General features: G+C 42.7%; 3 protein-coding genes across 3 annotated transcripts; all 3 read left to right on the top strand.

The window, feature by feature from the left end:
- Window positions 1-6,460: 6,460 nt before the first annotated feature.
- LOC136527882 (uncharacterized) lies at window positions 6,461-10,700 on the top strand. Its single transcript, XM_066520739.1, has 2 exons — window positions 6,461-8,236; window positions 8,311-10,700. The coding sequence occupies exons 1-2, from the start codon at window positions 6,643-6,645 to the stop codon at window positions 10,461-10,463; spliced, it is 3,747 nt and encodes a 1,248-aa protein (XP_066376836.1). The 5' UTR covers window positions 6,461-6,642; the 3' UTR covers window positions 10,464-10,700.
- Window positions 10,701-13,471: 2,771 nt separating this feature from the next.
- On the top strand, window positions 13,472-18,207 carry LOC136528109 (uncharacterized). The gene is made up of 2 exons (XM_066521008.1): window positions 13,472-13,954; window positions 14,420-18,207. Exon 2 carries the CDS (start codon window positions 14,514-14,516, stop codon window positions 17,958-17,960), a length of 3,447 nt encoding a protein of 1,148 aa, XP_066377105.1. The 5' UTR covers window positions 13,472-13,954; window positions 14,420-14,513; the 3' UTR covers window positions 17,961-18,207.
- A 3,957-nt stretch (window positions 18,208-22,164) lies between these two features.
- LOC136525976 (uncharacterized) lies at window positions 22,165-22,901 on the top strand. Its single transcript, XM_066518785.1, has 2 exons — window positions 22,165-22,339; window positions 22,423-22,901. Exons 1-2 carry the CDS (start codon window positions 22,165-22,167, stop codon window positions 22,899-22,901), a joined length of 654 nt encoding a protein of 217 aa, XP_066374882.1.
- The last annotated feature ends 3,934 nt before the right edge of the window (window positions 22,902-26,835 follow it).

Raw genomic sequence — 26,835 nt, 5'->3', positions numbered from 1 at the left:
CCATTGTATTGCATTGCTTGTTGATCTTATCTTGGTTGGTGGGATCATCGGGATCAATGATAGCATAGTCATTCTCAGGTCACTTCCCATACTTGATCATTGATTGAACCAAGATACATCCTCATCTTTCTCTTCCAATAATCATAGCATGTGCCATCAAAGAATGGTGGTTTGCCCTCCACATGGTTGAACACAACTTGAGCCATAATTTGACACCGAGGTTGTTAAGCCTTTAATCAAACGGTGACCATGGCTCTGATACCACTTGAAAGGTCCTAATATGGCTAGAGGAGGGGTGAATAGCCTATTTAAAATTCTACAAATCAACTAGAGCAATTTGATTAGTAAGACAAATAGCGAAATGCAAACTTGCTCTAGCTCTACGAGGGTTGCAAGCCACCTATCCAACAATTCTAGTTGTAATGATTACTAGACACACAACTTGCTATGATACTACTCACTAAGAGCTCTCAATCTTGCTACACTAAAGAGCTCCACTAGATGAACTTAAATAACAAATCAAGCTCTCAATTCTAATTACACTAAAGAGCTTGCCACAACTAGTTTGCAAGAATAGTAAAAGAGTGAGTAGGGTGATTATACCGCCATGTAGAGGGATGAACCAATCACAAGATGAATATGAAATCAATCACCGAGAGAATGCCAAATGGCAAGAGACAACCGATTTTCTCCCGAGGTTCATGTGCTTGCCAACACGCTACGTCCTCGTTATGTCGACCAACACTTGGTGGTTCAGGCGGCTAAGAGGTGTTGCACAAACCTCGTCCACACGATTGGACACCGCAAGAACCTACCCACAAGTGAGGTAACTCAATGACACGAGCAATCCACTAGAGTTACCTGTCAGGCGCTCCGTCGGGGAAGGTACCTAGATTCAATCACTCAAGCAATGCACTTGGATTCTCTCCCAATCTCACAAAGATGATGAATCAATGATGGAGATGAATGGGAGGGTTTTGGCTAAGCTCACAAGGTTACTATGCCAATGTAAATGGCCAAGAGAGTGAGCTTGAACTGGCCATGGGGCTTAAATAGAAGCCCTCCACGAAATAGAGCCGTTGGGCTCCTCACTGCACTGAACACGGGCCGACCGGACGGTCCGGTCATATTGACCGGACGCTGGACCTCAGCGTCTGGTCGTGCGATGTGCACCATGTGTCATCGACTTCAAACGCCGATCGCCTGATTTCAACGATCAAGTGATGATCGGACGCGTCAGTTAGAAAGTGACCGGACGCTGTATCTCAGCGTCCGGTCGTTTTCAATAAGGTTCCAAACGCGACATTTCATGACGCTCGACCGGACACACCCTGCGTCCGGTCACTCAATGTTTCCTCTATGCGTCTCACATCACCGTACGTCTGCACTAACCGGACTCAGACCATGAGCGTCCGGTCAGTTTACACTCCAGCGTCCGGTCACAAGATCGAGACAGTGTGCTTTCTGCTATCACTGACCGGACGCTAGACCTTACCGTTCGGTCACTGCACCACCAGCGTCCGGTCACTATGTGAACCCCTATCTTTTCTGTATAGGGCGCCGGTGAAGTTTCTAACCCTTGCTCAAATGTGCCAGCCGCCAAGTGTATCACCTTGTGCACATATGTTAGCATATTTTCACAAATATTTTCAAGGGTATTAGCACTTCCACTAGATCCTAAATGCATATGCAATGAGTTAGAGCATCTAGTGGCACTTTCATAACCGCATTTCAATACGAGTTTCAGTCCTCTTAATAGTAAGGCTATCTAACCTAAATGTGATCACACTCGCTACGTGTCTTGATCACCGAAACAAAATGGCTCCTACTATTTATACCTTTGCCTTGAGCCTTTTGTTTTTCTCTTTCTTCTTTTCCAAGTTCAAGCATTTGATCATCATCCATGCCATCACCATCGTCATGATCTTCGCCATTGCTTCATCACCTGGAGTAGTGCTACCTATCTCATAATCACTTTGATAAACTAGGTTAGCCCTTATGGTTTATCAATTAACCTAAAACCAAACTAGAGCTTTCACCTTCTCTATAAATCAATTCTAGAGATAGTTGGATAGTTGTCTCTAGAAATTGTTCATTCTAAAGATGTAGAGGTAGAGTCGGACTAAGCAACCGTCTCTGAAAAGTTTGTCTGTAGTAGTGATTGTAGCTTGGAGGACTCCACAATATTTGTTGAAGCCTCTGCAGAACCCATGGAGAAGTTCATAGACCAGACAAGGAACGAGAAAACAATATCTTCATTTCTCAAAACAAGAGCCGCTGACAAAGAAAATAAATCAAAATCTTACACTAATAGAGCTGATCTAATCGATCCAAGTCACAAAATACAACATGTAATGACTTAACTAAGGGGATGTTTGGGACTGCTTCGCTTCAGCGTTTTTTTAGCTTCACTCTATGTTTTTAGCCAAACGGTTTCAGCTCCACGCACTCTGTTCGAGGAAAAATGTTAGAGTTGTGAGAGCACCTAAAGAGGTGCTCTACAAACTCTAGTTTTTTTGTGGATCTACTTTACGGTGGAGTTTGTGGAGCAGTCTCAAACACTCCCAAAATCTTGCACTATTTTTGTGGATCACACTGTTTCATAGCTGATAAGTGTAAGCGAACAAGGCGTTGGTCTCTTAGATGTGAGTCCTTGCTCTGATAACAATTAAAAGGACTAAGACTATGTCTAGAGGGGTGAATAAACTTTAAAATTTATCAAATGAAATTATTAATTAAAAACAACAAACTCTAGCCAGACAAAAACGGCTAGGCCGTGTTGCAAACCTAGCTAAACAAGATTTCCAGGTTGGTTCGTATGTCAAACCCAGCTAGGCCGACTTTCTCTAAAAATCTGTAATCAACTTTTTTACATAGTGCTATCCACATTGTGCTATTTTTACTGATGCTTCAGACCCCTTCTTTTGTTTGAGCATTGATGCCCACACACAGCAGGATGGAATTGAAGCATCGTAAAATCTAGCATTGAGCAAAGTTTAGGGCGCGTTTAGATCCAAAATTTTTTTTGTCTTGGCTACTGTAGCAGTTTCGTTTGTATTTGGTAATTAATGTCTAATTATGGACTAATTAGGTTCGAAAGTTTCGTCTCGTGATTTCTCATCCAACTGTGCAATTAGTTTTTTTTTTCGTCTACATTTAGTACTCTATACATGTACCGCAAGATTCGATGTGATGGGTACTGCGCAAAAATTTTTGAGAACTAAACAGGCCCTTATGCATCGATGTCTGTCTTGGGAGAAAAAATGTAGCCCCACTTGTAGGTGGCGCGTGTTTAGTTGGAGGGAATTTTGAAATTTGGCTACTGTAGCACTTTCGTTTTTATTTGGCAATTAGTATTTAATCATGGACTAATTAGGCTCAAAACGTTCGTCTCGCAATTTCCCATCAAACTGTGTAATTAGTTTTTTTTCGTCTACATTTAATGCTCTATGCACGTATCGTAAGATTCGATGTGATGGATACTATAGCACTTTTTGAAAAGTTATTTTGGAACTAAACACGGGCTGACTTTGAGGAGATGTGGCCTGGTTGAGAGAATTAATTGCTATTCTGACATGATGCTTGCCGCTGCAGCTCTTTATGAAAATGAAGCACCTTTACGTGGCTAGTTCCAGGGGTGATTGTTTTCTCCTTCTAAACTTTAGTCGTTGTCTCATTGAATGTTTGAACACATACATGGAGTATTAAATATAGACTAATTATACAGTTTGCGACTAATTTGCGAGACGAATCTTTTAAGCCTAATTAATCCATGATTTGATAATGTGATGCTACAGTAAACATGTGCTAATGACTGATTAATTAGGCTTAATAATTCGCCTCGTGGAGTACTGATGGATTCTATAATTTATTTTTTATTAGTATCCGAACATCCCATACGACACCCTTACGTGACACCTCCTAAATTTTAGTCACCGAATCCCAATACCCTCTTAAGTAGGACCTGTTGATGAGACCAGAGAGTCTTTTATTTTAAGACAAAGGGATACTCCGTCCATAAAAGAATGTAATTATGAGAAGCATGCCACTAACTCAAGTTTGATTAAGTTTATAGTAAATAGCATTAGCATTTATGTCTCTAAATAAATATATTATAAAAATTTATTCTATAACTAATCTAATTATACTTATTTTTGTCTCATGAGTGTTAGTATCTTTTCATATAATTTTAGTTATCAAAGTTTAAGATGTTTGACTTCTCAAAATACGAGAATTGCATTCTTCTGTAGATGGAGGGAGTACTTTTTTTTAAGTTAATAATGTATTTTGGATTTAGTAGATAGAATAATGACGGATATTCAAAATCTAGATAGATTCTATCCAAATATATCAAAACAGCTAGAAATGAATTTTAGATTTTAGATTATACAAAATTCACTCCCACCTCTACCCTTAGCATTGCATTTTAGAACCCTTAGCAAAGCAAGCGCGTATTTGGCATGCGACAGATGTTCTGGGCACTTACAGCAGCGGCAGGAAACATGCTCAGACAAAAGTCCAGCAGCATGTTAGCAGCATGTTCGCTTGTTCGTATACGATCATAGATTATAAGCTAGAATAGTATTTTTCTCTTATACACTAAATCAGACAGCAGTAAATAATCCACGATCGTTTATAGGCCTGTTGAACAGGGCTGCAGCTCGATGTCGACGGGACCCTAACCGGACTCGCCCAACAAGCTGGCCTTCACCCTTCAATGCGGTCCCCAATTTGCTGGGGTGGCTGAGGGCTCAGGTGCCTTACCGTTTGGCCGGCTCTTCCGTGACCTAAAATACAACATACATTCATAGCGCTACAGGTAAAAGATTCAATATCTATTTTTATCTTTTTCAACAACACAACTCAAAAGACAACTCTTTCTGTAAATGGATCTTCAAGAGAGAGAATACTCATATTTAGGTTATGCCTCTCCTGATACCCAAAATAAGTCTTATATATATTGTTATAGGCTATAGGTATTCTTCTGAAGACCAATTTTAGATTTGGGTATCACAGTAATCTCGTGTTGGAGACAGCCTCGTAACCTTCTCACAGCGGCGCTCACCCCGGCCGTGCCCTTCAGGTGTTCGTGGCAATGCCTGTACGGGCCCCGTCCGCGGCCTTGGCGGGTGCACGTGCGACGGGACATCCGAGGCTGCCAAGAACAACAGGGGAAGGCGATTTCAACCATAATTCCCGTGACTCGTGCACGGTGCAGTGCCAGATCACCAGTGGTGTGAACTGGATCTTTTCTTGGCCTCGCGGAGGTCAGCGAAATATGCTTGCAATTGGAGGCTGCCAGTGCCAGTAACGGGGGAAGGCAACTTCGATCATCACCCAGTGACTCGGTGCATTGCGCAGTGCCAGATTACCGGTGGTGTGAACTGTGAACTGGAGGTTGTCTTGGAAAAATTGGGGGAGGTCCGCATAATGCTTTGCGTTGTCGCTATCCGCAGATTCCATTTCGGCGCTTCCGGTCACCCGCCTACCCACCATTGCCTTCAGGTATTAAAAATTCTAGCAACTTTTCTTTTGCGTATCTTTGCATCAATTCATTTCATAACTAAACCAAGCTCAATATGCTATTAGCAATTGGGCATGAGTTTTTGTTGAATCTGAACGTACCTCATGACTTCACTACTGACCGGAGCTTGGGATGTCATTTTTTACGATACTCGATGTTCAAGCTCCAATTAACAATTTGGATACCAATCGAGTCGTGATTAAACAAAGGTACAACTTACCAACAGCTTATTGGTTGACACAGCTGCATTGGGCTTTTAATATGCCAAGAGCACCAGCTGATAGCTTTAGTTACACATAACGTGGGCATTGAGGTGGGGTCTACTGAGTGTGTTGTCCAGTCTGAGATGTCCTCATCTATCATGCTGATTGCTCCTAATTCCTTCAATACATTCCATGTTTACTATATGATGATGAGTATTGTAGTACCTTGCAATACATTCCATGTTTACTATATGAGGACTACAGTATTGGGCTAACAAAAGTGCTTATTTATTTATAGACAACTCTAATAGAACAAGCAATCAAATCCAGTCACTAGGGTGTGTATGTGGCTGCTAAATGTTACCCTTTTATGGAGTAAACGATACTCTCTGTCCTAGAATTGGAGTTTTTCTGGGACTGAAGCAGTAGGGTTTATCTTTCCGTTTTTGGGAGAGAAAAAAAGACTTTGGGCATACACTTTACTGTCCCTGATCTGAGCTCCAGCCAGTATGGACTCTCAGAGTTGACTGGGCCCCCACTTGGCCAAGCCATTCACACTACGTTGAAAAGTCACGCATGCATGCTCTAATAATTCATCTGGAAGTTGTCGTCTGTGGGGTCATTTAGCCTTATTTTCTTAAAAGATTTTTTTTTGAAAGAAATCCATTGAGCCTTCAACGGGTCTTTAACTTGTCTTCGCTTGGGGAGACCTCACCCAAGTCTTCGTCTTCCTTCTTGGCCAGCTGCCAGTTTTTCCTCTCTTTATGTTCAGAACCATCCTTGAATTTCTCCTTATTCCAGATATCTCTTCTCTAAGCCAAGAATCCCTTGCTCTCTTCTTCCGATGCATGGTTAGAGGGCAATTTCACCTGAGAGGCCGATGTTAACAACCTTTGTTGGAGAGCAAGCAGCCATATGGCCAGCACCGCTGCTACTCGGGTAGCAGGCAACAATCACAGTGAAGACAGCACCACACATGGAGGCACCACAGGGGAGCCTGCCATGGTCACCGACAACACCAAGCAAGAATCCATTGATAGTTCATCCACCAGGAATCTGCTAGCCCCTAGCCATGAATCCAGATTCACTGTAGATTTTGAGCTCCTGTGGAAACTGCGGAAGTATCTGCTGCTTCTTGGTATCCTAGCTGTAAGTGTTACATACAATGCTGGATTAACTCCACCTGGAGGGTTCTGGTCGATCAACACAAAAGATGGGCATTCTGGACATGACGCGGGTGACCCTGTCCTTCGGGCTCTGTTCTTCCCACGGTATGAGGTATTCTTCTACTGCAATGCAACAGCCTTTGCTGCATCTCTTGTCCTAATCATCTTGCTTCTGAGTAAAAATGTGACAAGGCAGAAGTTATGGCTCCGTTCAATGCAACTTACCATGATTCTGGACCTGTTTAGCCTAATGGGGGCCTATGCTGCTGGAAGCTACAGGGCAGTAAAGTCATCCATTTACATCTGGATTCTGGTCTTTTCTGTTTTCATATATATTATGATCCATATCCTACTATTTATGAGAGTTGTTCCAAAATTTGTTTCGGAGAAAAGATTTGTTCCAAAATGGCTGAAAGATATGGCAGTGTCTGTGCAAGATTGGATTCTATCCAGGTGTGATGTTCATAGGAGTGAAAGGAACAACTCCCATGAGAAAGATCTAGACGAAGCTCACAAGTTCATTTTGATGCTTGTGACTTTCGCTGCAACTGTGACATACCAAGCAGGGTTGAGTCCACCGGGTGGTTTTTGGGCTGAAGACGGTGATAAAATTCCAGCTACATCTATGCTTCGCAGTAAAAACCCTGCTCGATATAATACTTTTGTTATTTGCAACTCAACTTCCTTTGTTGCGTCTTTGGTCACAATCATACTGCTTCTGAGCCCAGAACTGAGTGGGCATGGCATCAGATCCAAAGCAGTGATTGTATGTGTCGTTGTCGACGTATTTGGCCTGGTTGGAGCATATGCTGCAGGAAGCTGTAGGAGTGTGGCGACATCTGTCTGTGTTATTTTGATTGCTGTTGTAGTATGGATCTGCTTTGCAGTTTTAGCTGGGACTTTTGTTAACAGATCTGTATCAGGCTGGTTTGGAAAGATCAAACCAGATATTATGTGGTACATGGATAAATTTGGCCGGGTCGTTTCATTGAATTTTGGCAGCAAGAGATCAAGAAATCCAGAGGGAGAGAATTCTATTGCAAGTAATCAGCAAACTGCAGATTGCATAAAAGATGCAGCAGAACCAGAAATTGCTAGGGTACCAGAATACCAGCTTCAATACCATCAGCAAGTTCCAAATATTAAAGAGGGTGACTCCCCTGGGGAGCAGCAGAGTCCAGGCAAACAACAACCTACAGACACTGGGGTTGTGTCCAGCTCAGAGCATGCATTTGTGAATGACAAGCAAGCAGAAAATAGCAGCAATGTCACGTGCAACCTGGAAGGTCAGTCTACAGACCCAAATTCAGTTGCAAACGAGGCTATGTCTGAAACTGAAACAGGTAATCCTTTATGAGATTTTAGTAAGGTAAAAATACTAATACCAATATGTCTAACTCTGATTGTCAACCTGCAGAAAACATGCAAGATGCAAATATGGAGGAACAATCTTCATTGGTGGATGATCTTAAAACTCCCGTAACTGTGGCTGGTATGTCTAATCATGAGCATCAATTGGTAGATAACCATAGAGTTCAAAGTATGATCAGGCAATCTTTCTCTACTGATGATCAAGAATCCACAGCCGTGGAGTGCTTGTCCGACATTGCATCCAATAACTATAATGGAGCCACCAACAGTTTCAAGGAAGAGGAAAAAACTTCTGAGGAGACTTTGGAAGCAATTGAGATAGAGAGTTCCGAAACCAATAATGTCTCTAGACCTATTGAGAATGGCAACATTGGCATGCATGAAGTAGCTCCCAGACAAAATGCCAGCAATGTAAATGCTGGTTCCAACCCAACTGATGAACATCTGAAGAAGTCCCGAACATATCTTCTTCTTCTAGCCATTCTTGCAGTATCCCTGACGTATCAATCAGGTTTAAATCCACCAGGTGGTTTCTGGTCCCAAAGAGAGAACAATAATTCAGCTGGTGTTCCCATCCCTAAGAACACTCATCATCGTCCCTATCATTTACCTGGTGATCCCATCCTTGAGGACACTCACCATCGACGCTATATTGCATTCTTCTATTTAAATGCTATCGCCTTTGTTGCATCCCTTGTCATGATTATTATGCTCCTGAATAAGAGGATGAGCAACAAGGTCATAAAACGATATGCACTGCCGATAACAATGATAGTGGATCTTCTTGCTCTGACAGGGTCTTATGTTATGGGGAGCTGTAGGAACAGAAAGAGTTCCATATACATCTGGCTGTTGGTGTGCCTTGTGCTGGCTTATGTTGCTGTTCATGTTCTGATAGCAATACATGTAATCCCTGAAGGGTGCAAAAAGTTTGTTGCACATAAGATTGAGAATTTATCCTGCAGATATATATGGACAAAGCCTTCGAATGGGAACAACCAAAGAAGTGATGCTAATGGTAATGATTGTGAGCTTGGGCTGAGCCAGAGGGGTGATGCTGATGACAAGAACTGGGAGCAGAGGCGTAATCTACTATTGATGCTTGCTATTCTAGCTGCAACAGTCACATACCAAGCTGGCATGAATCCTCCAGGAGGTGTATGGTCTGATGACGAGGCGGTGAGTGGTAAACCAGGAGACCCAATCCTTCAGCACAACAATTTTAAGCGTTATGATGTTTTCTACTACTCAAACTCACTCTCATTCGTGGCATCTGTAGTTGTCACAATATTACTTGTGAACAAGGAATCCTGCGAGCATGGTATCAAGTCCTATGCACTAAGAGTGTGTTTGGTGGTGGGCTTGGTTAGCCTCTTGATTGCCTATTCTGCAGGAAGCTGTAGGAAAGCAAGAGAATCTATTTATCTCATCATCATTGCTGTTGCAGTTCTGATTGCCCTTGTGATTCAAGTGCTTCTTCTCTCCTCAACACAAGATAGTCTCAGAGGACCGACTGGACAATTTATAGAACGTCTGCTTCAGCTGCTTTTTGGAAAGGATGAGGCCTGGCATGGAACTACTTCTCAACAGAAAGAAAGCTCAGATAGTCCTGAGAAAAAAGTTCGAAAGAGGCACAAGTATTTGATGCTGCTTGCAGTTTTAGCTGCCTCCATCACGTACCAAGCTGGTCTCAACCCACCTGGTGGTTTCTGGTCTGACGATGATGAAGGCCATGTGGAAGGCAATCCTGGCCTAAAACCACCTGGTAAATTGTGGTCTGATAACAAAGGACATTTGGCAGGCAATCCTGTTCTTCTTGATATTAATCCTCTGCGCTACGAAATATTCTTCTGCTTCAACTCTATCTCATTCATGGCTTCTATTGTCGTAGTCATGTTTCTGTTGAACAAATCTGCCCGGAAGAAGGCTGTGCCACTTGAAGTATTGCATTTGATCATGATACTGGACCTGCTGGCCCTCATGGCAGCTTTTGCTGCTGGAAGTTGCAGAAAATTCAGGACTTCAGTCTATGTGTATGCTCTAGTACTCGGTGTTGTGGTATACCTTGTGATTGTAGTTCTTTTGTCAAGTGGCATTGCAAAATGTCTGAAACCGACGGAGACAAATAAGGTTTCCTCTCAGAGAAGTCCTAGTCACGCTTCTACAACAAGCACACTGATACTTGAAGACCAAGTTTGATGGTTCCATCCCTTTGGTAATTGTACTAATTTAAAAGTTTGTTTTGCTTGTATTATCTGCAAATAGCGTCCGTATTTGGTTTTTCATTGTATGTTATGTTGTGAGAGTTTGAACTGAATTGAAATTTAGCGATGCTGTATGCTGTTCATTTCTTTTAGATTGTAAAATGAGTGCAATCCTGAGGCTACATGTGTATGCCGTTGGTTCCAATCTATGCAATGCTATAACAAGCAAATCCTGGAGACTATATCACGATTTTCTGTTTGTCCCGTATGCCTGAGCTTGAAATTATGTTGTGTATACTGTATACATGATACGAGTACTCCGTTTTGAGGTCTCTGTTCTCAGTTCTGACATGGAAGTTGATAGTGCGAAGGCATTGCCATTCATAGTCTTGGAGTCTGAACTCAGACGGTCCCATTCTTGTGGGAGCATTGTTAGGATGAAAATATTTTTTTCTGTATTGTCTTCAAATGATGGCTGTGGTTTTGTTTCGGTGAATGTATTTTGAGTTCAAACGAACATGGATACCAGTGGTGCAGTATGCTCATCAGCTTTGTAGTTGTTTTCCCCACAGATCTTTGATTTTTCCCACATATGTATATGTATGTGTTATTAGGTTCCAGTATAGCCCATGCTACCACAGCCCTGGAGATTATTATTTTCATGATTTTTGCCGCATATGCCTGAGCCTGTCATGGATCTATTCCTCTTTTTTTTTTTTTTTTTTGCGATTGTTTTGAAATCACCTCAACTATTTTTCTGTCATTTCGGTGACCGCGGTCATGGAAATAGTCCCGCTGCTTTTGAATTGCTTGGAAGGCCTGCTGGTTTGCTGATGGTGTTGATTTAGGGCCTCTTTGGCACGACTTATGCTGGCTTCGGTTTCATCTATTTTACGCAAATCGAGGCACTGTAGCATGAAGCCGTCTTGTAAGCTGGGGTTAAAATGAACTAGAAGCCGGAAAAAGCTAGTTTTTCTGTCGGTGAAGCCGTTTTGGATGAGTCGTGCCAAAGGGGGCTTTAATGTTTGCTGCCACTAGATTGTTGATGTTTGGCAATGTTGTTTTGTATTTCCTCCACGAATGCAATTCTCGCTTTCCAAAAAGTTAAACATATTTAAGTTTGACAAAATATATAAAAAAAATACCAATGTTTATGACACTGAATACTCTCTCTGTGCCTATTTAATTTTAACTAGGTTCATAGAAAACATTAGCAATATTTGTATCTCCAAATAAGTTTATTATGAATATAGATTTAATGATCTATCTAATGATACAAATTATGTCTCATAAACATTACTCACTCCGTTCCATTTTATCTGGCGCAAGTTAGAATAATACGGTCTCCTAGATTACACTTTAATCATTCATTTGCTTTACATTATATTATTTATGCTTATAAACTTATATTCATTGGATAGTATAATTCCTTACAAATCTAATCATATAAAGTTTGTATTATAATAGTAAAAGATTATTAGCCTAATTATTGATCAAAGTTTTTAAAGTTTGAATCTTAATATGCGTGTGCGCCAAATAAAATGGAACGGAGGTAGTAGTATTTTCTTGTATATTTGATCCAAGTTGAGTATGCTTGGCTTCTTAAAAAGTGAGAATTATAGTTAAAAGGTGATGAAGAGAGTAGTTAGTATCATATAAATTAGGAAATATATTTGCATAGAAAACCTATTTGGAGACATGATTGTTGATATTATTTTTTATGGATTTCGTTAAAGTTAAAAAAAGTTTGACTAACTCTAAATCTGTAATTGCATTTTTTTTAAAGACGGATGGAGTATTTCTGAACGTTGATGACGCACGTTATGTTCCTAGTACAGTGAGGTTTAACACACCTGCAGGTTCAGTGATTCTGCCCTTGCCTGCCCGCCCGGCCGGCTGGTGTTGGTACAAATGCGGGGCCTTTGGCCGGTGGTTTCCGTGGCTGATAAACTGGATGAAGTTGATTTGTTGCTGTAGCGAACGGCCGACGGCCGCAGCAGCGCAAGCGCTTGCACGCCGTGAGGCGGACCTGTGCACGGCCCTCACGTTGCTGGACACGCAGCAGTGGATCCGCTGGAGGGAATATTCATTTGCCATGTTCACTTGGCCGGACCCCAGAACGGCGTCCTGTCCTGCCGATGCTCGACGAAATGCCGGACCGAGCCACGGTGCTTCCCCGCCCCAACTGACCCCCCGGCGGTGCTCGAACAAATGCCCGAGCGGTGGACGTACCCGGCCCAGGTGGGTGCCCCCGCGCTTGCCAGCAGGCGAAGCAGCGCCGGCATACGGACACCAAGTCCGGTGCCCCGCGGGCGCGCGCGTCCACCGCTTGGCCTCCGTTGAGGAAAGCACGACCGGGACGTCACGTCACGATTCCGCACGCCCGGATGAGACCAGCGAGCCTCGACGCGCAGTGGAATTGTCAGATGCCCAAGTCAACGTGGCAGGTGGGCACGGTCACTCACCAAGCAGAACTGCTCGGCGGAGACACGGGGACCAGTGGATGCCTGAGCTGAGCTGGGACACCACGGTGTGAACCTACGGCACCACCAGTCAGCCGGTCCAACCTGTTCTGGAGTGGACTTGCTCTCCGGCCGGCGTGAGCAGCCAGTTCACACGGTCTGTCTTTGTCGGGGCCTCTACTATTCCGGTGAGTACTGGTGACGGAGTGCTGTTATACAAGTATTTCCATTTTCCTCTAGGTGAGGTATGGTGCTAACAATGGGGTAGTACCCAGTTAGTTGTACCTTGCAATTCCATTACCATTACCCAACGATTCAATTAGTTTGGCAGCCAACAAGCTAATGTATTCTGGTATATTATAATATTGAAACAGATCATCTCTGGATTGGATAATGTCCATGTCAACCAGCTTGTTGGCACTCCTTTTTTTAAACAGTGCTTTATGCTTTATCCGGGGAAGCAGCATGTTAGCTATTTAGGCCCCGTTCGTTTGGAGGAATTTGGAGTAATCTGGAGGAATTTGTGAGAGGAAAACACTGTTCCGGGTGAAAAAAGAAGCGGATCAAGTCGGGTTTAAGGGCACGCGAACGGAGTCTTATTCTTCTTTTAAGAAATGGAAAATAAACTTGCAGGTCAGTATACAGTTCATTCTTAGTAGGTCATTACAATCAGCTAATTTCCCATTCAGTCATAGGTACCATATGACATGGTTGGTGGCTTGTCGCTGGTGTTGGCCTCTGGCTCTGGGGGGCATTGACTCCACCTGGTCTCAAGTCTCCTCCCTCTTATCTTCATTTTCTCTGCTTCCTCTTACACTCACACTCGCACCATCCATAGGCTCTTCAATAGCTTAGCTTCTTGGAGTCCTTACAAATGTGCTCGCCAGTCCGAGAGGCCAAGTCATCTGCTGCTCTCTAATTCTCTATGCTAGCTTAAACTTTCCACCTCGGCTACAGAGTGATTATATCATGTCTTTTGATCTATCCATGTAACTGCATGAGCAACGCGATGTCTTCCCCATAGGTATGTCCTCATTTTCCTCCCAGTGTTTACTCATTCGTTTTGTAGACCTGTATGTAACTTAGCATTGCCAAAATGCCAGTAGCCAACGGTTTCCAGTTAATGTCTTTCATGATTGTGGTATATACAGTAGAAATTTCTATACATCTTTTGCTTGTAACATACTATTTTTTTTAAAAAAAAACTCCATTTGTTTCTTTGGTTGTCATATAATTTTTTTTAACACAAAACCCAGTTCGGATTCTAATGATGAGTTGTCTTTCTTGTTAATACTCTCACTCGGTTAGTTTCTTAGCCACAGAAGCATACACAATAATTTATTGCTACTGTTTGCTCTGTTTATGTTGGTGACATTGACTTCACTCTTCACCAAGTCTTCTCTTCCTCCCTGCATCCTTTGTTTTGCCATTGTTCTTGTTCCAAAAATCAGAACACTCCTTGAATCACCTATGACTCTGAATCTTTCAGATATCTTTTCACATTCAAAGAGCTATTTACTGCTGCTGCAAATGGAAGGGTAGAGGGCAGCTGAGACTTGCGCTCTCAGTTGAGGAGCTACAATATGGATACTGTGCAAATAGAGCATGCCATTGCTCTGACCAACTCCACAACTACTCCAGAAGCAAGCAATGAAGAATACAGCAACACCCATGGTGACAGCAATGGTGAGATTTCCGTGGCCACTGGCATTGGTGGTGACGACGGGCAGGACTCCATGAGTGATTCATCCAGGAGGTCTTTGTCAGTTGAATTTGATTTCTTGTGGAAACTGCGGAAGTATTTGGTACTGCTTGCAAGCTTGGCCGTTGGTGTGACATACAATTCTGGATTAACACCACCGGGAGGATTTTGGAATACAACCAAAGATGGCCATGAAGCTGGTGACCCTGCCCTTCGTGTTGAGTTCTACCAGCGGTATGAGATATTCTTTTACTGCAACGCAACAGCCTTTGCTGCATCTCTTGTCTTAATCGTCTTGCTTCTAAGCAAGAGAGTGACCAAGAAGGAGTTATGGCTCCGTTCGATGCAATTTACCATGCTAGTGGACCTATTCAGTCTGATGGCAGCCTATGTTGCTGGGAGCTGCAGGGCACTCAAGTCATCCATCTACATATTGGTTCTATTCATTATTGCTTTTGCATATATTTTGATTCACATCCTAGTATCCACCTGGATTGTTCCAGAAACATTCAAAAACAAGGTGACGACCAAGGTGAATGAAATTCTATCCAAATTGGGTATTCCTGATGTGCAGAGTAGTCGCAAAGAGAAAAAAGACCTTGAGGAGGCTCGGAAGTTTATTCTGATGCTTGTAACTTTTGCTGCTACTGTCACATACCAAGCAGGGTTGAGTCCACCAGGTGGATTTTGGGCTGAAAATGATTACAAGCAACGTCCAGCTACTCCTGTTCTTCGCAGTCACTACCTGCCCCGTTATAATATATTTATCAGTTGCAATTCAACTTCCTTTGTGGCGTCTTTGGTTACAATCATACTTCTTCTGAGCCCAGAATTGAGCAGGCATGGAATAAGGTCAAAAGCAGTGATTGTTTGTGTGCTAGCTGACCTGTTCTTCCTGATTGGTGCTTATGCTGCTGGGTGCTGTAGGGATGTAGCAACATCATTCTATGTTATGTTTATTGTCATCATAGTTTTGATCTGCATTGTCCTTTTAGCTTGGATCTTTGCTTACGGTCCTGTAGCAGAATGCCTACAAAAGATCAAATCAAGCACTAAACGGTGCATGAGTGTGCTCTCATCAAATTTTGGTAGTAATAGATTGAGCAATGCAGATCAGGAGGGTTCTAATGCAAGATGTCACCAGGCTTCAGTCCATGATCCAGGTGCACCGACAGGTGAACATGCAGTAAATCAGCATGTTTCAAATACTGAGTCCTCTGTGGAGTATCCGCCTGAAGACAACCGGAAAACAGAAAACAGTGAGGAATCATTCTCCAACTCTTGGCATACATCAGTCAACAGTCCACAATCAGCAAATACCAAGGATCTGGTGTCCAATATGGACAATGAATCTACAGACAACCATCTAGTTGCAAATATGAAGGAGTCTCTGACCAGCACAGAGCGATCATCATTCAGCTGCCAGGAAACATCAGATTGCAATGGTGTGTCTGCAGATAGACAACAAGTTATAGGTATGAATAAGGAGAAATCTTCTTTTGATGTCAGGACTACTGATATGCCAGCAACTGGCTCTTCTGAACAAACTATGTTAGCCGGTGACTCTAATGGAGCCACTAATGATGTCATAGAGGATGAAAGGCCTTCTTTGCCTGCAGAAACCATTGTTAATGTGGAATCTGCAGAGCAACAGACTTCGATGGGGTATAGTAACCTTGGCATTGAAAATGGTGGCGTTAACAATAATGCAGAACATGAGAATGGGAATGGACATATAAACAGCCATCAAGGAGCACCAGATAAAAATTCTCATGGAAATTCAACTGAAGATCATCTAGAGAAGACCCGCACATATCTGCTTCTTCTTGCTATTCTTGCAGTATCTCTGACATATCAATCAGGTCTGAATCCACCAGGTGGCTTCTGGTCAAGAACTGAGAATAATCATTCAGCTGGTGATCGCGTCCTCGAGGACACTGACCATCCACGCTTCATTGCATTCTTCTATCTCAATGCTGTTGCATTTGTGGCATCTATTGTCATCATTGTTATGCTCCTGGACAAGACTATGAGCAGGAAGGTTACAAAACATCGTGTATTGCAGCTAGCTATGATAGTGGACTTACTTTCCTTAACTGGGGCCTTTGTCATGGGGAGCTGCAGGGAGCCAAATAAGTCAATTTCCACATCAGTATTATTGTTTCTTGTGCCTGCTTATGTTGCTCTTCATGTTCTAGCGATTCATATAATCTCTCCACTGGTTCCAGATAAAGTAAAGCAGCTCTCGTGTGGGAATGTGTGGTCAGCATTTCTTCAATTACGCCACAAGCAGACAGGGAATAAAACTGAGGCAAAGGAATTGGAACGGAGGCGTAATCTACTATTGACACTTTCTATTATAGCAGCAACTGTGACATACCAAGCTGGTATAAACCCTCCAGGCAGTGTATGGTCTGATGACAAAGATGTCAGTGGCAGACCAGGAAACCCAATCCTTCAGGACAACCACCCAAGGCGATATGATGTGTTCTACTACTCAAATTCAATCTCATTTGTGTCATCTGTTGCTATCACAATACTACTTGTGAATAAGGAATCATGTGAGCGTGGAATCAAATCTTATGCACTGCGAGTGTGTTTGGTGGTCGGTTTAGTTGGCCTCTTGGTGGCCTATGTTGCAGGAAGCTGCAGGTATAAAAAGCAATCCATCTTTGTCATCATCATTGCTGTGGCTGTCCTAGTATCCCTTGTGATTCAAGTCCTACTATCTTCGATGTATGAAACACTACGAACACCATTGGCTAAACTTATGGAATGTCTGCAACAGCTTATGGAATATCTGCAAAGGTGTTTTTTTCGTACAGAGAAGGTTAGGCGAGAGATTATTCCTGAGTCGCCGGAAACTAAAGAGTGTGGTAAAAAAAGAGAGAGAAAGAGACATAAGAGTCTCATGCTTATTGCCACTTTAGCAGCCTCTGTCACATACCAAGCAGGTCTGAATCCGCCTGGTGGATTCAGGTCTGATGACGATGACAATGGCCATTTTGCAGGCGATCCACTTCTCCGTGATATTAACCATCGACGCTACAAGACATTCTTCTGCTTCAATGCTATCTCCTTCATGGCCTCTATTGTTGTGATAATGCTTCTGCTGAGTAAATCTATTAGGAAGAAACCTGTCCGACTTGAGGTACTGCTCCTGATTATGATACTGGATCTGCTGTCTGTCATGACAGCTTTTGCTGCAGGAAGCTGCCGGAAACTCAGTACTTCGATCTATGTCTTTTTGCTGGTAGCTGGCGTCGTAATATATCTTGTATTCCTTGTTGTTATCTCTCGAGTCATTGGAAAATGTCACAAAAAGTAGAAGACAGTCGTGCTTTTCTGCTCAAGGTGTGCTGTTTGTGTTTCAAGCACAAACACGAGCGTGCCCAGGGAGCAAGTTTGAGGAAATCATTCCTACTGTTCGTAAGTCAGTGTATCTTCATCTTCTTTTTTCTGTAGTGGGGTGCAACAAAATCAGTGTGTTGAACTCTGACACTGTTTATGTATTCAAATTTTATTGTAAGATGGTTTTGTTGTATGTTATTAAACATTCGTTTAGGAAAGTCGAATCCGGATTAAAACCTTTTAGGCCCCATTCGGTTGTTGCGGAACGGACCATTCCAGGCCTGAAACTATTCCTCGGTAGTACAACAGCCTGTTCGGAGGCCGTATCGTATCGTGGATTATTTACTGCTGGCTGGTTTGGTGTGAGAGAAAAACACTGTTCCTAGCTGGAAATTTGTGTAGGAAAGGGTCCGGCTGGGAATCAATCCCAGATAACCGAACAGAGCCTTAACATGTTTGAGAGTGTTCATGCAAATTGTTCTACACTTCACGAAACTAAGTAGACCACGGAATTTGTTGTGCATTATGTCTATGCATGTATGTTTCCTTTTTCCTATTATATGCTAGATAACCAGATGCTGAAAGACTTAATACGGTTTCTCAAAATTATAATGGCTTTAGAAAACTCATTGTATACATCTTCACACCCTAACTATATGTTCGGGGGCATTTTTTTCACAATTATGGTTTTTCTGTTGTATTGGTCCTGTTCGCTTTGCTGAAAAGCTATGGCTGAAAGTACTGTTCGTTAATTTGTTGTGAGAGAAAAACACTATTCGTTCGCTAAAATAGTACGGCTCATAAGACAAGCGAACATGGCCGAATAGGATGGCAGCCCGGTGCCTGGTAAGCTCTAGCACCACTTGCGATTGGAGATTAGAAAACTAATATCCAGATAAAAACATCATTAGTAGACCGTCTAAAAACTCTTTAGCGGCCATTAACAATTCTAACGTGTTATTTAAATGTTACCTTGTAATGGCACTGTTTGTATATATCATACTATATTACTTTTGTGGGAATAATTATAGCTGCTATAAATAGTACTTTAAGAACACATATGTGAATTAGAACAATGGTAGATTTACAATTTTTTCCTTAGTTATTTCCAGGGTCAGGCCAACTAATAACTGATTGTGAACGAAAATAGTATTTATTTAACCTAAAAATATTATTTAGTTAATGAAATATGAAGACAAAATTATAATTGAACAGTATAATATCAATATTGAATCTGAACGATCCAATTATTCATACTTGAGGATGTTTAATCTATATTTATATTCATTTTAAAATATAGATATAAATATCGAAAGTGTGCTATCCAATTTAATAGCCAGGGATGACGCCAAGAACATTATTAGTACCTATTGATGACTGTTCATCTTGAATCGTGGGTAGTCCTAGAACTGGTAAGGTGTGACAGCGCTGTGTTCCATATAGTATAAGCGATGAAGTTGAGCCGAAGAAAAGTTTAAGGACTAAAATGTACTCTTGTTAGTTTATAGATGAAGTTAATCCCAAATATAAACTTTAAGGACTAAAATAGTCACTCTGATAGTTTTAGGACAAAATTGAGCCTAAAAGAAAAATTAAAATGGCCATTTTAACAAGGATGAAATGACAAATACTCCCTCTGTACCAAAATAAGTGTCACTATGGGATGCATGCTGGTTAAACTTTCTTAAGTTTAACTAGGTTTGTAAAAAATATTAGCAACATTTATATCTCCAAATAATTTTATTATGAAAAATATATTCAACGATTTATTGAATGATACTAATTATGTATTAATATTTTCCTATATATATTTGATCAAAGTTAAAAATATTTAACTTGAAGTCAGGGACGGACGAAGATACTCTGCCATATTTAAGACGTCAGCTTTCGGTTGAAAGCACTAGTTTGATTTTGGCTAATTAATAAAACCCTAAGTACTGACCTTTGGCTCTAAGTGAATATGAGATAGGTTAGTACACACCAAGCATTGGAGCAAATAGATAATGATCATGATGATGGTGATGGCCATGGTAATGATTAAGTGCTCAAGCTTGGAAAAGAAGAAAGAAAAAAAATAAAATGGCTCAAGGCAAAGGTATAATTGATAGGAGCATTTTGTTTTGACACTCAAGACATCAAGCGGTTGTGAGTGGGTTTAGGATAGATAGCCATACTATGAAGAAGGGTGAAACTTGTTGTGAAATGCGGTTATCAAAGTGCCACTAGATGTTCTAACTCATTGCATATGCATTTAGATTCTAGTGAGTGCTAACACCCTTGAAAATGCTTTGAGAAAATGCTAACACACATGCACAATGGTGATACACTTGGTGGTTAGCACTTAGGAACAAAGGGTAAAGAAGTTGGAGAAGTAAACGTGCAGCTGTAGGGGACCGGACCCTGTCTTCAGCAGGACCGGACCCTGACCGAGGACATCGGTCATGCAGTCCAGAGGTAGCGTTGATCAGGGTTCATGACCGGACCCAAGTGTTGAAGGTGGACCAGACCCGGTGGGGTTACTATTTCCGCGTCCGGTCCTTGTGACATGGCGCGCAGGAGGTGAGCTTGTGAAGGTCGGACACAGGGCGAGTCCGGTTATCTCTGATCGGATGCGTCTGGTCCCGAATTTTCCTCTTGGACCCTTACTAGAGTCGACCGAACGTCGGGGCTTGCCAAGTTTGGTCATCGAGCAGTGAGTCTGGTCATTGGCTCATGGCCGCGGGGGGCGCGTGACCAGACCCTAGGCTGGCGCATCTAGTCGCGCGTTGCTAAGTCTGGTCGTTACTTAACCGTTGGCGCGCGGCTGCTAGCCGTTGAGATCGAGCGGTGGACTTAGAATGGAGGTGTCATGTGGTGCACATCTGTGCACCGAACGCTAGGTGCAGCGCGTTCGGTCACCCCGATCAGCGCGTTCGGTCGATGCGTAGAGAGCCCCCTTTTGACCCTAATGGCTCTATTTCATTTGGGGGCTATAAATAGTGGTTGGCCCGGCCATGGCTCATTCTCTTGGCCACTTCTATTGAGAATACAACCTTGTGAGTCTAGCCATTCCTCTCTAACTCATCTTGCTTGATTGATTCATCATTTGGTGAGATTGGAGAGCATCCAAGTGCACTGCTTTGAGTGATCGTATCTAGAGGCACTTGGTGATTGTGTTTTGTTGTGGATTTCTCTTGTTACTCTTGGTGTTTGTCGATACCTAGACGGCTTAGAGTAGCGAGGATCGTTGAGCGAAGGGTGGTGCTTGTCTCCGGCTCTGATCGGTGGATTGTGACAGGTTCGTGTGCCTTCCCCATGGGAGATCATAAAAGGCAACTCTAGTGAATTGCGTGTAGCTTATGGATCGTCATCTTGTGTTGGTTGTGCGGCACCCGGTTGCGGGTTAGGCCTATGATGCCTATTAGTGTGTGAACCTTCAAGTGGGTGAATCGCTACAACGGGGACGTAGCTTGTCGGCAAGCAAGTGAACCTCGGAGGAAAAAATTATTGTGTCATCTTGTCTCCTTGGTATTCGTTGGTACCCGTTGATTGATCACTTGCCACGACGGTATATCTCCTCTACCACTCTCTTGTATTATATTTTGTATTTACCTTGTGTAGAGCTTGTGGTAGCTTAGCTAGTTGAGTAGTCTAGTTCTTAGTTGTAATTAGTTTCTAGCTAGCTCAATTAGTGTAGAGAGTAGTGACATAACAATTGAGTGCTTAGTGATCATAGATAACTAGAATTGTTGGTAGGTGGCTTGCCTTTTGATTAGAGTTAGAGCAAAATGCTTTTTTGCCATTTAGTGTACTAATCACTTGCTTTAATATTTTTGTAGAAATTTTTATAGGCTATTAACCCCACTCTAGCCATTTAGGACCTTTCAAGTGGTATCGGAGCCATGGTCACCGTCATTTAAGGCTTAACAACCTTCGGTGATAAAATAACTCAAATCAATAACATCAAGAAGCCATCTCAATTTAATGGCATAAACTATGGCTATTGGAAGGCAAAGATGATCACTCATATCAAGTCAATCAATAGAAAGATATGGCAAGTGGTGGAGACAAAATTTGAGGTAGCAAATTCGGCGCAACACACCGCGACCGAAGAAGAGAAGCTACAAAACAATGACATTGATCTTAGTGTCATTCATTATACTATCAATCAAAGGGTATTTGAGCAAATCAAGAATTTGGAGATGACTCATGATGCTTGGAAGAATCTAGAAGAGTCATATGAGGGCACTCAAGCGATCAAGGGAGCCAAGGCATACATCCTCAAGGAGAAGTTTGCTAGCTTCAAAATAAAGGAAGATGAGAGTGTGTCGGAGATGTTTGATAGGCTCCAAGTATTGGTGAATGATCTTAAGCTTGGTGAGGAGGTGAAGGGCAAGGATTTCTCTCACAAGTTCTTGAGATGTCTACCTTTAAGATTTGGTATGTGGTCACATTGCTAGTAAGAAGTGGTTTGAACACCATGACACCAAACCAAATCTTGCGAGATGTGATGACCGATGACACATATAGAGATGACAATGAGAAAGAGGAGAAGAAGGATGAGAAAAAGAAGAGTGTGGCATTCAAGGCTGCATCATCATCGAAGGGCAAGAGCAAAGCAAAGCAAGAAGCATCAAGTGAAGATGAAGGCTTAAGCACTTGTGACGATGAAGATGATGAGAAGATGGCTCTCTTTATGAAGAGGTTTGACAAGTTTATGATGAAGAAGGGCTATCATGTAAGAAGAAACAAGTCATCATCTAAGAACAAGGATGAACCAAGAAAGTGCTTCAAGTGCAATAGCAAGGATCATCTTATTGCGGAATATCCATACAATAGTGACAATGATGATGACAACAAGAAGAGCAAGAAGAAGGAAAAGAAAGAGAAGAAGGAGAGCAAGATGACCTTCAAGAAGAAGAATAAGGGAGGCTCTTAGTTGTCACTTAGGATAGTGATGCTTCCTCAAGTGATGACGATGATAGTGATGAAAAGAAGTCCTCCAAGAAGAAGGCTCTTGCAAACATTGCTATCAATGACAAGCCTTCGCTCTTCGACACTCCATCGACATCCTTCATGGCTAAGCCACTAAGGTACGATCTGATGATGAGTGTGGTGGAAGCGATAGTAAGAGTGATGGTGAGGATGAACCATCCAAGGATCAGCTCTTTGACATGTTAGAAGATGCTAGGACTTATTTGGACATTAAGAGAAGGGAATGCAAAGACTTGTATAAGGAACTAAAAGCCCTTAAACAAGCCTTTGATGAGCTTAATGCTACTCATGAGAGGCTAGAGGAAGCTCATAAGAAGCTTAGTAAAGCTCACAAGAAGCTTGAAAAGGCTCATTTCACTCTTCTTGAGCAAAATGAGGAGAGGGTTCTTGTAACATGTGACGTAGGCTTGACTTATGATATTATTGATGAATCTTTCTACAAGCCTATTATTGTTGCTCCCACTAACCCTTCTTGTAGCACATCTACTTCTACCTCATCTACTAGTGATGGTGTCACTTGTGATGCCTCACTAACGGTTGAGAATGAGACTCTCAAGAAGGAGGTAGATGAGCTCACTCGCGCCTTAGGCAATGTCTATGGTGGTGAGGCCCGCTTGCTTAAGTGTTTGGGTAGCCAAAAGTTTTCTCTCAACAAAGAGGGATTAGGCTATACCCTCAAGAAAGGCAAGGCGGCTTTTACAACTCACAAGGCTAGTTTTATGAAGGGCAATGGTCGATTTTACAATAGATGCAAGCAAGTTAAGCATGTATAGCAATATTGCAAGAACAAGAACGAGCAAACTAATGTATCCTCAATTAAGTTTGATTCTTGTTACATGCTTACCAAGGGTGTGAATGGAGTGCATGCTAAGTTTGTTGGTACACCAGTTGTGGGCTCAAAGAAGAAAGCCATTTAGGTACCAAAGATCTTGGTCACTAACCTTTAAGGACCCAAGCAAGTTTGGGTATCTAAAAAGAATTGATCTTCTTTTGTAGGTCAATTACAAAGCTGGAGGAAGGCTTTGGGTTCTTGATAGTGGATGCACTCTGAAAGCATCTAGGCCCCTAGTTGGATTTCGGTGATTAATGTCAATACAAGATTACTATGACTAACGTGTGTTTTGCAGAGGCAATTAAGTTAGGTCATGGTAATGGAGATCGATTGAGCAATCGAGGTTGTCATGCCCCTATGATGAAAATCGTTTCGGTTTTCAAAGGATGGACGACAAGGTTAAGGATAACTAGTTCTAAGTGTCGATTGGAGTTGGAGAGATACTTAGAGTAGTTTAGGACTTTGTTTTTCCTTTGGCCGTACTATTAAGGGGGGTATGAACGGGTAGCTTGACCTAGTTGAGTCTAGTGAGTTAGGTGTGGTGCACACTTGTTAAAACTAGCTCTAGGTAGCTCCTATGAATGCCTAAGATCCTATGGAGCAAACTTCATTCACATATATTCGGAAGTTGGAAGTGAATGGAGGGTCAAATACTAACCGGACGCTGGCTCCGGTGTGACCGGACGCTGGCCGCAGGGTCCGGTCAGTTCATTTGACTGAGGTGATCAAGTCTGGTGTGACCGGACGCTGGAAGGTCCTGTGACCGGACGCTGAGGGCCAGCGTCCGGTCGACTCCAGTAAGGGTCCAGACTTGAGAAAGTGCGTCCGGACGCGTCCAGTCAATACTGACCGGACCCTGAGGGTTCAGCGTCCGGTCGAGTCCAGTAAGGTTCCAGTAAGGGTTTTATGCGACCGGACGCGTCCGGTCAGTGCTGACTGGACCCTGCCAGCGTCCGGTCGACTCTTTACTACTGGTTCGCGGGTTGAACTGACTGGAGCGTCCGGTTATCACGACCAGAGCGTCCGGTCATCCCGCAGAAGCTCATAACGGTTCGTTTTTTAGGCTGCCTTATAAATAGAAGCTCCACTCGTGAGTGGAGTTACTTTTGCTCATTCCAACAGCTGAGAAACACATTTGTGAGTGCCAAGAAGAGCAAGGTCCTAGTGAGGTGTTTGTGATTTGAGAATCCAAGAGAGTAGCCTCACTAGCAAATCAAGAGTAGCAAAGTGTGCATCCATCTTCTCATTAGGCTTCGCGTGGTCAAGTGAGAGTTCGTGCTTGTTACTCTTGGTGATCGCCATCACCTAGACAACTTGGTGGTGATTGGGAGTTTGGTGTTCACCCGGCGGAGCTTGTGGGTGACCCAACTCAAGTTGTGAGTGGCTTTGGGTGATTCGCCGCGACGGAGTGTCGAAGAATCAACCCTTAGAGAGCACTTGATCCTTGCGCGGATCAAGGGGGAGCTACACCCTTGCGCGGGTGCTCCAACGAGGACTAGTGGGGAGTGGCGACTCTCCGATACCTCGGCAAAAGATCGCCGCGTTCCTTTCTCTCCCTATTTACTTTGAGCACTTACCTTGAGTATTTACTTTGAGTAATTCAATACTTGTTTTACATCCATAGAATTGCTTGCTAGAGTAAGTTTGGAACACAGGTTGCGAGTTCGTTGTGCATTAGTTTAATAGAAACACTTTTCTAGGCACAAGGGGTTAATTGGGCTATCCGTAGGATTTGATTATTGCAAGAGAATTTCGAATTAGCCCAATTCACCCCCCTCTTGGGCATCTTGATCCTTTCAATTGGTATCAAAGCCTCGTGCTCACGTTTTTAAGCTTAATCGCTTAGAGCAAGATGTCTCACGGGGATGGACCTCCTCCTATCTTGGAGGGAGATGATTTTCCATATTGGAAAATCCGCATGGAAGCATACTTAGAAGCTCTAGACATTGGAATACTTAGAGCCGCATCTCAAGGGTTCCCAACACCTAAGAATGCCGCACAACTTCAAGGCGATGAAGTGAACTATGAAAAATGGAATGCAAAGGTTCACAACACAATCTTTAGAGGCCTTTGCAAAGATGTGTTCAATCGTGTAAGGAACCACAAAGATGCCCATGCACTATGGTCGGACATTTGTGCGCTCCATGAGGGAACCAAGAGTGAGCGTGAGGAACGCTATCATCTTGTAATTAAAAAGCTAAATTCTTTTGAGATGTTTCCCAAAGAAAGTGCTAATGAGATGTATTCTCGATTAAATGTTCTTGTAGAGGAAGTCAATGGGCTTGGACTTACTCAAATGTCACCATCCGACGTTGTGAGAAAAATCTTGAGTGTCCTCCCCATTGACAAATATGGGCACATTGTGACCGTGCTACATCAAGGTGATCTTTCCGCCGCTACACTGACACAAATCTTGGGAAAGATCAATGCTCATGAGATGTACATGCACATCACACCATAAGATGGCTCATCCTCTACAAAGAAGAAAGAGAAGGACTTAGCATTCAAAGCTAGCCAAGACAAGGGCAAAGCAAGACTTGAGTATGAGAGCTCAAGTGATGAAGATGATGAAGAAAGCCTTGCCCTCATGGTGAAGAAGACCACCAAGATGCTAAAAAGGCTAAACAAGAGTGGCATCAAGTTTGATGGCAAGAAGAAGAAGTTCTTCACTAGCTCAAGAAGAAAGCCAATCTCCGAGATGGATTGCTACAATTGTGGCGAACTTGGCCACCTAGCTCATCAATGCACAAAGCCCAAGAAAGACAAGTTCAAGAACAAGGGCAAGAAAGATGATTCAAGCGATGAAGATGAAAAGAAAAAGAACAAGCCATACAAGAAGAGAGATGGCAAAAAGAGGGAGTTCTACAAGAAGAAGAAGAGTGGCAAGGCCTATATTGTCGGTGATTGGCTCACGGACATTGATTCATCAAGTGGATCATCCGATGATGATAGTGACGATGAAAAGGTGGCCGCCATTGCTATTGATCTTGCATCTTCACCGCCATCATCGCCATCATCCTCTACACACCTATGCCTTATGGCCAAA

Source organism: Miscanthus floridulus, chromosome 19, assembly GCF_019320115.1.
Source record: "Miscanthus floridulus cultivar M001 chromosome 19, ASM1932011v1, whole genome shotgun sequence".
NCBI classification, from domain to species: Eukaryota; Viridiplantae; Streptophyta; class Magnoliopsida; order Poales; family Poaceae; genus Miscanthus; species Miscanthus floridulus.
Note: the sequence above shows the minus strand (reverse complement) of the source record. Positions and strands in the feature narration are given on the sequence as shown.